The 13,369-nt window shown below is 48.2% G+C and overlaps 1 protein-coding gene across 1 annotated transcript in view; it reads left to right on the top strand.

Annotated features, from left to right (window-relative positions):
• Positions 1–13,369, top strand: part of KCNH6 (potassium voltage-gated channel subfamily H member 6) — a 124,571-nt gene that overhangs the window by 19,828 nt on the left and 91,374 nt on the right. Inside the window, exon 2 of the mRNA XM_030221117.1 lies at positions 26–256. Within this exon, the coding sequence (XP_030076977.1) occupies positions 26–256 (231 nt within the window). The remainder of the gene's footprint in view (positions 1–25; positions 257–13,369) is intronic.

Here is a 13,369-nt window from a genome sequence, read left to right as displayed (position 1 = left end):
CACATGTCCATTTGATTCATCTCAGGCCGCAAGTTCCTCATTGCCAACGCACAGATGGAGAACTGCGCCATTATATACTGCAACGATGGCTTCTGTGACATGTTTGGATACTCACGAGTAGAGGTCATGCAACGTCCCTGCACCTGCGACTTCCTCACAGGGCCCGAAACCACCAACAACTCCATTATGCAGCTGGCACAAGCCTTGCTCGGATCAGAAGAACGAAAGTTGGAGATTCTATACTACAGGAAGGAAGGTATGGATGTGGCGATGCATGGGGCATGCAGGGCCTAGTCAAGGGATTTAAATGCAACACACAGAAATTTATAGGGCCAGGAGTTCATAAGGCTTTTCCCCATTTCCCTTCCTAATTCTATAAATTTGAATGCACAATTTGACTCTTAGGTCACAAAGTTGCACGCACAACTTATAGAATACTGCCAATTACATGCATAACTGAATTGGTAAATCAGATACTAAGGCGCCCTTTTAGTAAGGTGTGCCGAAAAATGGTCTGTGCTAGTGTAGAGGCGTGTTTTGGGTGCGCGCAGATCCTTTTTTCAGCACCTGTAAAAAAGGCCTTTCTAAACATTTTTGCTGAAAAAAGACGTGCAGCAAAATAAAAACTGGCGTGTCCATTTTGGGTCTGAGATAAAACCACGAGCTTAGTGCTATTCTATAAACTGCGCCTAAAATTAAGCGCACTTTATCAAACATGCGCATGTGCCGTTCTTGCACCTAAAATGTAGGCGAACCCATTTAGGCCATCTAAAACCAGGCCTAAATACCTGCACCTAACTTAGGCGCAGATTGGGTGTATTCCATAACAGTGTGCATAGTTTTTGGAACACCCACAACCCACCCATTCCATGCCTATGACCATGCCCCCTTTGGGCTATGTGCATTAGAATTTATGCGCACTGCATTATAGAATACGCCTATAAGGTCATGTGTGTAAATTCTAACTAAAGCCAATTAGTGTCGATAATTGGTTGTTAAGTACCAATTATGAGTGCTGATAGACTTGTTAATTGATTAAGTGATCAATTAAGTTATGCACACAATTTGGCTGCATGGCCACTTTAGGGCATACAACTTAAGGCGCCATATATAGAATTTGGGGGTTAGTGCATATCATCCCGACACCTAAGTTTAAGCGACCTGTAGAGAATTATCCCCTTTGGGGTTAATTCTATGAAGCATTTTGCATGTTCACAGAAGAGGGTTCTTCTAAGATTGCGCAGTGGACAGAGCACCCCTTCTTTTACCCCATCTGTCCACAGGCACTCCTAGGGGCAGGGCTGCCGAGAGACTAGGCCGGGCCCGGGGCAAGGGCGCCCCGCCACTGCCACCCCCTGTCGCTCCCCCCCCCCCCCACCGCTGCAGTCCCCGGTCTCACCTGCCTGCCTCCATGGCTCCAGGCCCCCTGCATTCAAAGCGGCAGTCACAGATTGCCTCTCTTCTGGCCTTCCCTCCCTGTGTCCCGCCCTCGTCTGATGTAACTTCCAGTTTCCGCGAGGGCGGGACACAGGGAGGGAAGGCCCGAAGGGAGGCAATCTGTGACTGCCGCTTCGAATGCAGGGGGCCCGGAGCCAAGGAGGCAGGCAGGTGAGACCATGGAGGCCCGGAGAATTTTGTCCCCCCTGCCCCCCCTCTCGGTGGCCCTGCCTAGGGGTGGAGCCTGGGTGCAGATGCAATGTACAAAATACAGAACAGAATGCATAAATTGACACGTTTTTCAAGAAGGAGTAAATCTGCGCTGGGCATCTGCATGCTACTGAGACTGGTTTTTATTTTCTTTTATATCACTAACTACAACACTCGGAGCAGTTTGCAATAAAACATATTGGGATCAATATTCCAAAGGAGTTTCACTGACCAGGAGAGGCTTCTGCCTAGATAAACCCTGCTGAGCTGGCTGGCCACTGATATTCAGGGGCTGTTAACTGGATAGTGCCGCTGAATTTACCGGCTAGGTTAGGAGAGGCCTGTGGGTGAAGTTTGGGCAGAGCCACAACATAGTCAGCTAGCGGCGACATTCCGTCCACTAACCCGCTACATAAGTGAATAAAGTTAGGGAGACAAAGCAGCTGTCTTAACTTTATTCGCCGAATTAACCAGGCACCAGTCTGAATATCAGCCGGTGGCCGGTTAACTTCCAGGTCAGCACACACGCCTGACTATTCAATGCCAGAAGCCGAGCATTCCCCGGCATTGCATATCCAGCAGGAGCAGACTGACAGTGATCTGGGCCCTGGGGCAATAAGGATCATTGGGCCCCTCCCCTTCCCCAGGTCCTGCTTCCTCCCTCTCCCCATGCTACTGAATTTTTCCTTTAGTCCGGCTGCTGCAAATACAGCTCATCCTCCAGGTACCAGGCTCAAAGCCTCCTTTCCTCCATGCAGGCAGGGGCACCGGCAGCTACATTGGCCATTTGCCACTGACGCAGGAACTTCCCTCTGTCGCGGCCCACCCTTGTAGAAGAAGGAAGTTACATCAGAAGAGGGCAGGCCACAGCAGAGAAAAATTCTGGCTTCAGCAGCAGACAGCCAATGTAGCTGCCGGTGCCCCTGCCTGCACAGAGGAAAGGGAGGTCGTAGACGGGTAGTGTGGGAGGGGGAGAGAGAGGGGGCATCCTGGTGCCAGACCTGGGGATGGAGGGGAGAGAAAAATGTTAGGCCCGTATGGTCAGTCCTCCCCTGATATCCAGGGTCAGTCTGCTGCCTTGAGTGGCTTACACCACGGCAGAGATATAGCCAAACACCCAATTGTGGGTGGGCCTGAGCCCAAGATGGGTAGACAAAAGAACCCCACCCTACCCCCATCCCACATGTGATTTAGTCTCTCCCTCTTTTACCTGTATGTCATATGCTCTCAACACCCCCTTCCCCCTCATACCTTTTAAATAGCAGATCTTCACCAGCAGTGAGCAGCAACTAATACACACTGCTTATGCCAACCCCACAGCCTTCCCTCTGATGCAACTTCCTGATTCCGCATAGGTGGGAATACTTCAGAGGGAACACTGTGAGGCCGGTGCGAGCAATATGTATCAGTCGCTACTAGCTGTTGGTGATCTGCTGTTTACAAGGGAGTTTTCAGCTGGTGGGGCTTGGGGATCCCTGCCAGCCACATCATAGGTGTGCTGCTACTGGGTGGGCCTGGGCCCACTCGGGCCCACCCTTGGCTATGCCACTGCACTGAGTATTGGGCACCATTATAGTCTTTATAAAATAGGCTTAATGTAAGCTTCTTTTGGAATTTGGATACAGGCACCTTTTTAAGAAATTATCCAAATGAAGACACCCCCCCCCCCCCCCCATTTATGTCCCAGTACTGTCCAGGAGGTACATCTAACTGGTCTGGTTTTCAGCATGGGAGATTTGAATGCTTTGGAAACCCAGTGTATGAAAATCTCTCATGCATATTCATTGGACAACCCTGAAGACTGGCTAAGTGTGCCTCCAGGACAAGGCTGGGGGACACTCTGGTCTAAGGAAAGGTTTCCAATCTAGCCCAGGGGAGGACGATCATTGAATACAGATGCTGATCCTATGACAGGCACAGCTGGGAGTTGGAAGGAGGAAACAGACCCCAGAAACCACATTTTTTTGGATGGGGAGGTTTGACAAAGAAGGGCAACCTTCGAAAGCTAATCAAGAAATGTATTAAGTTATGTCCAATAAAAAAGGTATCATCTTATTTTCTTTTCCATGTTTTATTTTGTTTGATTTCTATTGATAACCTTTAAGAGTGGACTAACACGGCTACCACACCTCTCTACTTTAGGTGAGGTATAAAATTATACACATAAAATAATCAAAGAACAAAAATAAAAACAAATAATGCATTCATGACAAGAAATAACAAAAGACATCAGTACTGTGTAACATGAGGGTCCCAGGAAAGTGTAAGGGATTGTCCTATACTGGAGCTAGCCCAGTATTGCTGGAATTGTGTTACTCATGTAATCTTCTGGAAGAAAGATCGAACCTGCTGCTCTTTAGACCAGGCTTATCCTAGTTATGTCCTTGAGGGCTGTAGACCAGGCTTATCCTAGTTCTGTCCTTGAGGGCTGCAAACAGGCCAGGTTTTCAAGATATCCCTAATGGAATATGCATGAGAAAGATTTGCATCCATTGTAAACAGATCTCTCTCATGCATATTCATTAGGGATAACAACAGAGCCACACCAGTTAAATGCAGCAATATACTGTTCCACTTTTTCTTCCTTTTTGGGGGTGGATTCATTGCTATCATAATGAACGTTTTTATATTTATTTTTTTACACACTAATTTATGGATTTTATTTGATGTTCTAGCAAGTTTGGCACGTATATTTTCAATCGGGACATGTTTGAATCCCTCCAATTGGATGTTCCAGTTTACAATTTTTTTTTTGCGCCTGTAATGATTTTTAACTTTTTGGTTGTTGTAATATTTTTTTTCTCATCTTGACATTTATCATTCAATATTTATTCTATTTGGATTCTATTCTGCTTATTCTATGCTACATTTCATCAAGAAGTGTTAGATATGAGTATCGCATCATGTACTGTGGCCAAACGGTGTTGCAGTGAGAGGAATCTGTGAGGCAAGGTCAGATACCAAAAATTTTAAAAATACATATATAAACCCCCTGCCCTCACACACACTTCCTACCTTGCACTGTTCTGAACACTAAAAATTAAAAATGAACGTGGCCCTTAGTACAGAAATTCTCATCTGTTCTTTAGCAACAGCTTCTAATGCATAACTCAGACTGTCCAGAGATTACGCGGATTGGCATAAGGTAATTGCCTGCACTGTGGAGAAGCAGCAGTGAGCCAGCTTCATCTAATTCTTCTTGCAGGACAAGGATTTCTTTGGCCCAGCACGACGCTTGTGTATTTCCAGTGTTCTCTGGGGTTGCTCTGCCTATACTGTCTTCTTTTTATCTCGCCATGATGCCTTTCAGTCCATTTTGTTGTTAAGCAGGAGAGCCATGTTCCATTTGTCAGGGTTCAAATATTTTACCCATCAGTAGTATCTTTTTTCCTCACAGGTTTATTTACAATTTTAATATTTGTGCTTAGATGAGATAGTATCACCCTTCCCTCCCTTTCTTGTTCTCTTTCTGCGTTAATAGAAGGAATAGTGGCGTACCGAGGGCGGGACGGTGGGGGCGATCCACCCTGGCTGCACACTGCAGGAGGGGTGTGCGGCTGTCGGCTCCACTGGTTCCCTGCTCTATCTGCTGTTACTTCCTGTTCCGGGGCACAGGGAGCAGGGAATCAGCGGAGCCGACAGCCGCACGGCTGCTCCTAGCACCCCAGCAGGCAAGAAGAATGTACTGGGGGGGGGGGGAGCTTGGAGGTGATGGGCCCGGAGGGACGCTGATACACCGGGGGGGGGGGGGGGGGGGAGGTGTCGTGCTGCACCTGGGAGGGGGGTGCAGCGGCAATCTGCCCCAGGTGGCAGCTGACCAAGGAAAGCCACTGCCTAAGGCCATCCTTGGAGGGGGCTCAGTCACTGTTACCTCTAAGCTGAGCAGGAGTCCTCCATCTATAGTCTGCCAGTGGGGGGTGCTGTTTCACTATCATATTTTCATTAGTGAAGGACAGGCAAGCTCTGCAGGACTTCAGGGATCCTACCTGTCCCTAGCGATTAACAGAAGAACATGTGTGTTGCCATACTGGGACAGACTGAAGGTCCATCAAGTCCAGTATCCTGTTTCCAATAGTGGCCGATCCAGGTCACAAGCACCTGGCAAGATCTCAGAACAGTAAAGCAGATTTTATGCTGCCTATCCTAGAAATACGCAGTGGAGTTTCCCAAGTCCATCTTAATAACGAAAACACAATATTGAAGCACCACCCCCGCCATTGGCAGCAATGCAGTTGGAGAACACCTGCTCAGCTTAGAGGGAACAGTGGGGGGGATGGTAGGGAGCAAATAGATGAAACTGCTCCAGGCCCTTTCCTTTAGAGGGCATTGTGCCAGTACAGTAAACCTGCCTCTGGCATATGTTCTTGTTCATTTGGGAAAAGACTAGTCATGCATCTTAGCATTCTTAGGGCTCACTGTGGCTGATTCATCGTGGGCTTTGTACCCCACCTGCAGTCAGCTGTGGGATTACCAAGTAGATGCATTTTCTCAGGACAGACTGATCCAGACCTGGAACCCTACAATCATGGGCCCTAAATCCTTACTGGATGTTACATTATGCATGGACTGTGATTCCCGTCTCCCTCCCTTGAGGTTGAGAACATTCCCTCTGCAACATCCCAGCCTAAATCCACCCAGGAAGCAGAAGATTTGACCTGGGAATGAAACCTGGATCCCTCTGCATGGCCATGCAGAGGGATCCAGGTTTCATTCCCAGGTCAAATCTTCTGCTTCCTGGGTGGATTTAGGCTGGGATGTTGCAGAGGGAATGTTCTCAACCTCAAGGGAGGGAGACGGGAATCACAGTCCATGCATAATGTAACATCCAGTAAGGATTTAGGGCCCATGATTGTAGGGTTCCAGGTCTGGATCAGTCTGTCCTGAGAAAATGCATCTACTTGGTAATCCCACAGCTGACTGCAGTGGGGTACAAAGCCCACGATGAATCAGCCACAGTGAGCCCTAAGAATGCTAAGATGCATGACTAGTCTTTTCCCAAATGAACAAGAACATATGCCAGAGGCAGGTTTACTGTACTGGCACAATGCCCTCTAAAGGAAAGGGCCTGGAGCAGTTTCATCTATTTGCTCCCTACCATCCCCCCCACTGTTCCCTCTAAGCTGAGCAGGTGTTCTCCAACTGCATTGCTGCCAATGGCGGGGGTGGTGCTTCAATATTGTGTTTTCGTTATTAAGATGGACTTGGGAAACTCCACTGCGTATTTCTAGGATAGGCAGCATAAAATCTGCTTTACTGTTCTGAGATCTTGCCAGGTGCTTGTGACCTGGATCGGCCACTATTGGAAACAGGATACTGGACTTGATGGACCTTCAGTCTGTCCCAGTATGGCAACACACATGTTCTTCTGTTAATCGCTAGGGACAGGTAGGATCCCTGAAGTCCTGCAGAGCTTGCCTGTCCTTCACTAATGAAAATATGATAGTGAAACAGCACCCCCCCACTGGCAGACTATAGATGGAGGACTCCTGCTCAGCTTAGAGGTAACAGTGACTGAGCCCCCTCCAAGGATGGCCTTAGGCAGTGGCTTTCCTTGGTCAGCTGCCACCTGGGGCAGATTGCCGCTGCACCCCCCTCCCAGGTGCAGCGTCCCCCACCCAGGTGCAGCACGACACCTCCCCCCCCCCCCCCCCGGTGTATCAGCGTCCCTCCGGGCCCATCACCTCCAAGCTCCCCCCCCCCCCCCAGTACATTCTTCTTGCCTGCTGGGGTGCTAGGAGCAGCCGTGCGGCTGTCGGCTCCGCTGATTCCCTGCTCCCTGTGCCCCGGAACAGGAAGTAACAGCAGATAGAGCAGGGAACCAGTGGAGCCGACAGCCGCACACCCCTCCTGCAGTGTGCAGCCAGGGTGGATCGCCCCCACCGTCCCGCCCTCGGTACGCCACTATTCCTTCTATTAACGCAGAAAGAGAACAAGAAAGGGAGGGAAGGGTGATACTATCTCATCTAAGCACAAATATTAAAATTGTAAATAAACCTGTGAGGAAAAAAGATACTACTGATGGGTAAAATATTTGAACCCTGACAAATGGAACATGGCTCTCCTGCTTAACAACAAAATGGACTGAAAGGCATCATGGCGAGATAAAAAGAAGACAGTATAGGCAGAGCAACCCCAGAGAACACTGGAAATACACAAGCGTCGTGCTGGGCCAAAGAAATCCTTGTCCTGCAAGAAGAATTAGATGAAGCTGGCTCACTGCTGCTTCTCCACAGTGCAGGCAATTACCTTATGCCAATCCGCGTAATCTCTGGACAGTCTGAGTTATGCATTAGAAGCTGTTGCTAAAGAACAGATGAGAATTTCTGTACTAAGGGCCACGTTCATTTTTAATTTTTAGTGTTCAGAACAGTGCAAGGTAGGAAGTGTGTGTGAGGGCACCGTCACCAAGCCCAGATCTACATAGCTGTGGCAGCACCTACTTAGAGGAAGGCCATGGATGAACCAGCAAGGTATCTACTGTGCTTATGGCCAGCCTAGTGTTTGGCAATCATGATACTGTAGAGTGAATGAGTCTAAGTCTCACAGACGGCCCCAAGGGAAGCTTTGAAGGGTAGACAAAAGTCATGTCCTTAATCATTGCAGGGAAGCTTAGCATACTGTATGTGTAAATACAGCACCACTCTGAGGATAACTGTTTACTTCCTCTGGAATTCTTTGCCATCCCACATTCGTCTAGAAATCTCCTACCCTAAGTTCAAATAACTGCTTAAGACTTATCTGTTTATTGACTCTTTTGGTCCATCCTCCTGAACTTTCCTCCCCTCTTGTGTCCAACCCCTGATTATTTTTAACCGTTCTAAACCACATAGAGGGGCATAATCGAAAGGGGCCCCCAAGTTTTCCTGAGGGAGTCCTCGCAGGATGTCCTTGCGAAGGGGCGGGGAAACCCGTATTATCGAAACAAGATGGGCATCCATCTTTCGTTTTGATAATACGGTCAGGGATGCCCAAATCTCCACATTTAGGTTGACCTTAGAGATGGTCGTCCTTAGAGATGGTCGTCCCCGGTTTTCAGTGATAATGGAAACCAAGGACGCCCATCTCAGAAACGACCAAATCCAAGCCATTTGGTCATGGGAGGAGCCAGCATTCGTAGTGCACTGGTCACCCTGACATGCCAGGACACCAACCGGGCACCCTAGGAGGCACTGCATAAATTGCTCCTAGGTGCATAGCTCCCTTACCTTAGGTGCTGAGCCCCCCAAAACCCCACCCAAAACCCGCTCCCCACAACTGTACAACACTACCATAGCTCTAAGGAGTGAAGGGGGCACCTAGATGTGGGTACAGTGGGTTTGTTGTGAGTTTTGAAGGGCTCACATTTACCACCACAAGTGTAAGAGGTAGGGGGGATGGGCCTGGGTCTGCCTGCCTGAAGTGCACTGCACCCACTAAAACTGCTCCAGGGACCTGCATACTGCTGTCTTGGAGCTGGGTATGATATTTGAGGCTGGCATAGAGGCTGGAAAAAATATTTTTAAAAACATTTTTTGAGGGTGGGAGGGTGACCACTGGGGGAGTAAGGAGAGGTCATCCCCAATTCCCTTCGGTGCTCATCTGGTCATTTAGGGCACATTTTTGTGGCTTGGTCGTAAGAAAAAAAGGACCAGGTAAAGTCGTCCAAGTGTTCGTCAGGGACGCCCTTCTTTTTTCCATTATCGGTCGAAGACGCCCATGTGTTAGGCATGCCTTCCCTATGCCTCCAACATGCCCCCATGAACTTTGGTCGTCCCTGCGATGGAAAGCATTTGAGGACGCCCAAAATCAGCTTTCGATTATGCCGATTTGGGCAACCCTGTGAGAAGGACGCCCATCTTGCGATTTGTGTCGAAATATGGGAGCCCTTCTCTTTTGAAAATAAGCCTGTAAGTCTCCCCAGCCCAACTACAACCTGCCCTTCCTCCCTGTCATCACGTGTTCGCTTTGAGCCACTGCTTCAACATGAAAAACATACTGGGAACTTCCCCTCTCCGCCCAAACAGGAAGTTGCATCATAGGAGGTGGGACTAGCAGAGCTGTCAGCGCCGTGCAGAGCTCTATGGCCCCATTCACAGTTTCTGTTTATTGACAGCCACCAAATTGGGGATCCAGCAAGTCGTGGAAGCTCCCAGTTTGCTTTTCACCCCACTGAATTGGGGAGACTGTGGGTTGGGCAGACAAGCGGTGGAGAGTGAAAGCTCCTAGTTTGTTTTTCTTTTTGCAGTTGGATGCAGAAAAAGAGAGAGAGAGAGAGAGCAATGCTGGCAGGAACTTGGAGGAAAGAGAGATGATGATGAGGGGGAGGGAAGAGACAGAGGGGCAAAGCTGATAGTTGGAGGATGTAAGAGACAGAGGGGCAAAGCTAGATAATGGGGGGAGGAGATAGAGAAATGAGCAGTACTGAATAGTGGGGGAAGAGAAGTTGAGGGGTGATGGTAGAGTTAGGAGAGAGTGAGAGAGGGGCAATGCTGGATGGTGGGGGGAGGAGAGACAGAGAAAGGCTGCATGGCAGAGGGGAGAGAGAGACAGAGTGTTGATGGATGGGGGAGAGAAAGAGAGGCGTTGTTGCAAAACAGGTGGAGAGACACAAAGACAGAAGATTCTGGATGGTATGGTATGGTGGGGTGGGAAAGAGAGAGGAGATGCTGCATGGTGGGAGGGGGGCAGGGGGAGAGAGATAGAAGAACCCCCACAGGCACAGGTGTTGTAAACCCGAAGTTTTAAATTTGTCCCACCACACCCCATCTCACCCAGCAATAGCCCCTCCCCAACCTCACCTGACTTTAGTCTCCCAAATCTCTGAGACACCGACTGCCTATGCTTTATTGCTCACCAGAACCAGGTTCCAGGGATGCTCCAGTACTTCCATAACCCTATGGGGCACCAGAGAAAGGGATGAGAATATGGTTCACTTTCTCCGAAACTGCCTGATAGTGGAGCATTAAGATTCAGGAAGGTGAATTCTTTTTATTATTTTTGTAATCATTGGTATAGTGCAGAGGTTCTCATCCCAGTCCTCAGGATGCACCTAACCAGTCAGGTTTTCAGGATACCCACAATGAGTATGCATGAGATACATTTACACAGAGTGGAGGCAGTGCATGCAAATATACCTCATACATATTCATTGTGGCTATCCTGCAAACCTGACTGGTTAGGTGTGTCCCGAGGACTGGGTTGAGAACCTCTGGTTTAGTGCTTCCAGGTGTTCACGGTGCTTTATAGACACTTTTTAACAATCAGCTCTTGCAATCTAATAAAACAGAGGTGGAAAACAACCACAAACAAGTTACAGCAGTGGGGCCATTTGCAAGGAGACGCCCATTTGTGAACAAGGAAAGGAACCCATGTGCAAGATGAATAGATTTCAGTTTTTATAAACAGCTTCAAAGAGATTCATTTCAGGCTGGATTTACATCTGGCATGAGTTAAAGACTTGTTGTTTTGGCATGTCCTACCATCAGGGTGGGGCCAGGCATGGGGCACATCCATTCAACCCATGTCTTCAGGGCTGTCCCTGGCAACACTGCCACTCCCTGAGAGCAGTGGCATAGCCACAGTTGGGCCCAGATTTGCAGGGGCTCAGGCCCACTCACCCACAGCACACCTTTGTTGTGGCTTGCGGAAAAACTGAGCGTGTGCAGGGTGCCAGTGGTGGTGGAGGCAGTGGCTCAGGGACATTGCTGCCGACTGTTGAACTTGATAGGAGTTCTGGCCACCGGAGGAGGAGGAGGTGGTCTTCAGCTAGTAGCTCTTGGGGATCCCTGATCGCTAAGGTATTTTTATTTTGAGTTGGGGGTGATGGGGTGCTGGGGAGGGTGGGGGAGGAGAGAAAATTGGCAGCCTGGCTATGCTATTGCCTGAGAGCATGGACTAGAAGTCCTATGGATAGGGATTAAGTAAAACATAAAATCTCTTACTTCCAAAATTGAGGCCTCCCCGTTTGGTCTGGATAGTTCTGATCTTGAAATGATAAAAACTTATGACAGTCTGTAGTGGAGAATTTATTTTACGTTGGGACTAGTTTGCCTTCTGCAAGGCCGGTGGGATATGTATTGGGTGCCCTAGGCGAACATTCAGCTTTACTTCCCCCCTTCCCAATGAACTTTCAGACCCCTAATCCTCCCCCCCCCCTACTGACGTCATGCTTCTTTGGTGTGTGTGTGTGTGTGAGAGAGAGAGAGAATAATGAGGACAATTTCCAATCATTAGTTGCTCAATTAAATGCGTTCTTTGAAAATTCCCCAGACTTCCTGCAGAAGCTGATGGTTGAGCTAGTGTGCCTGTCATTTTCTAGTGTTTGCTTTGCTGCCCTACCGAATTTGCTTCCCAAGGTGACCGCCTAGTCTTGCTTAATTGTTTGGCCTGCCTTGCAGCTCTGAGCAACCCCCTCTGCCGCCAATACCCTCTTCTCATAAATACTAGATTATAGACCCTCTGGTATATTTTCTGTTTTTAGCCTTCATCCCATCTCCTCTCTCACACTTTGTTATGTAACTGGGTTATACATTTAGCCGCTCTTTCCTGAGACTTTGTGGATTAATATCCATACCAGTCCTCTGGGAGAAAAGCAGGAGGGAAGAGAAAGTTGATTCAGTAATAGCTCTAGGGAAATCAGATTAATCTTTTTCCTCTTTTAATATTCTTAACAATGCTGCGTTTGTGCTGCTTTCATTGAAAACCCCATCCTATCAAATACATCATGGTAACAGTAATAATTATTTTTATAATGCTACTGAATGTACATAGCACTGTACAATAGTTATAAGTTCTCAGGTAAGATATTTCCTTGCCCAAAAGAGCTTACTTACAGTCATGGGTACCTGAGGCAATGTGACTTGTTCAAGGTCACAAAGAGCATCAGTGGCAGTCAGGGAATTGAATCTCAGCTAATTGCTCTAAGCACTAGGCCACATCTTCTCTGTCCCCAACACCAATTTGCAAAGTGTGACTTTGTGGAGTCCCCAAGGTTACTAGACAAAGCGGGGGCTAATAATGTCAGATGAGGGAGGAGGGGCAGAAGAAAAGAAAGCCACTCTAATAACTGAAGAACCCTAGAAATGAGGATTCTTACTTAGGACATTGCTCCAGAACTGACAGGGGGCTGGTCTAGCAAAAGAGTACACTTTTCACCAGTAACGGAAAAGCTGCAGAGTGCACGAATAGCTCCGACACTGGGGATGACGCTGGGGTATCTGCAGTGTGCTTAAAGTGTTCTGAAGCAGACTTCAGCAAGGCCCTTCTGTGTTCAAAATCTCTCTCCCCCCTCCACCTTCTGATAGGTCACTTGCAGGCCAATCACGTATTTCTTTCATTTGAAGTGATGTCTACTGTACAGCAGCCAGATACATCAGTATCTCTAGCCCAGGGCGATGCCATTACCAGACTCAGCAGGCAACAAAAGCTAGCTTCTTTTAGAAAGACAGGGGCCGGATGGATGGCAAGCTCAGGATTCATAACAGAACAACATTAGAAATGCCAAGGTCCATCAAGCCCAGCATCCTTTTTCCAGCAGCGGCCAGTCTGTGTTGCAAGTGTTTGGAGCTATTTCCCATAATTCTTTTCTAGGGATGAACAATGGCTCTCTCAAGGCTCCCTGGCTAATAAGACTGCCACTTCTTCAATCTAAAGTCTCTTGTTTATTTTATAAGTGAAGTTTCCTGCATTCATAGTGCTTGCAATGACATGTCAGCCTTCTTTGGTAGGGTCTCTGCCTTGAGCT

This window comes from Microcaecilia unicolor, chromosome 12, assembly GCF_901765095.1.
Source record: "Microcaecilia unicolor chromosome 12, aMicUni1.1, whole genome shotgun sequence".
Lineage (NCBI taxonomy): Eukaryota > Metazoa > Chordata > Amphibia > Gymnophiona > Siphonopidae > Microcaecilia > Microcaecilia unicolor.
Note: the sequence above shows the minus strand (reverse complement) of the source record. Positions and strands in the feature narration are given on the sequence as shown.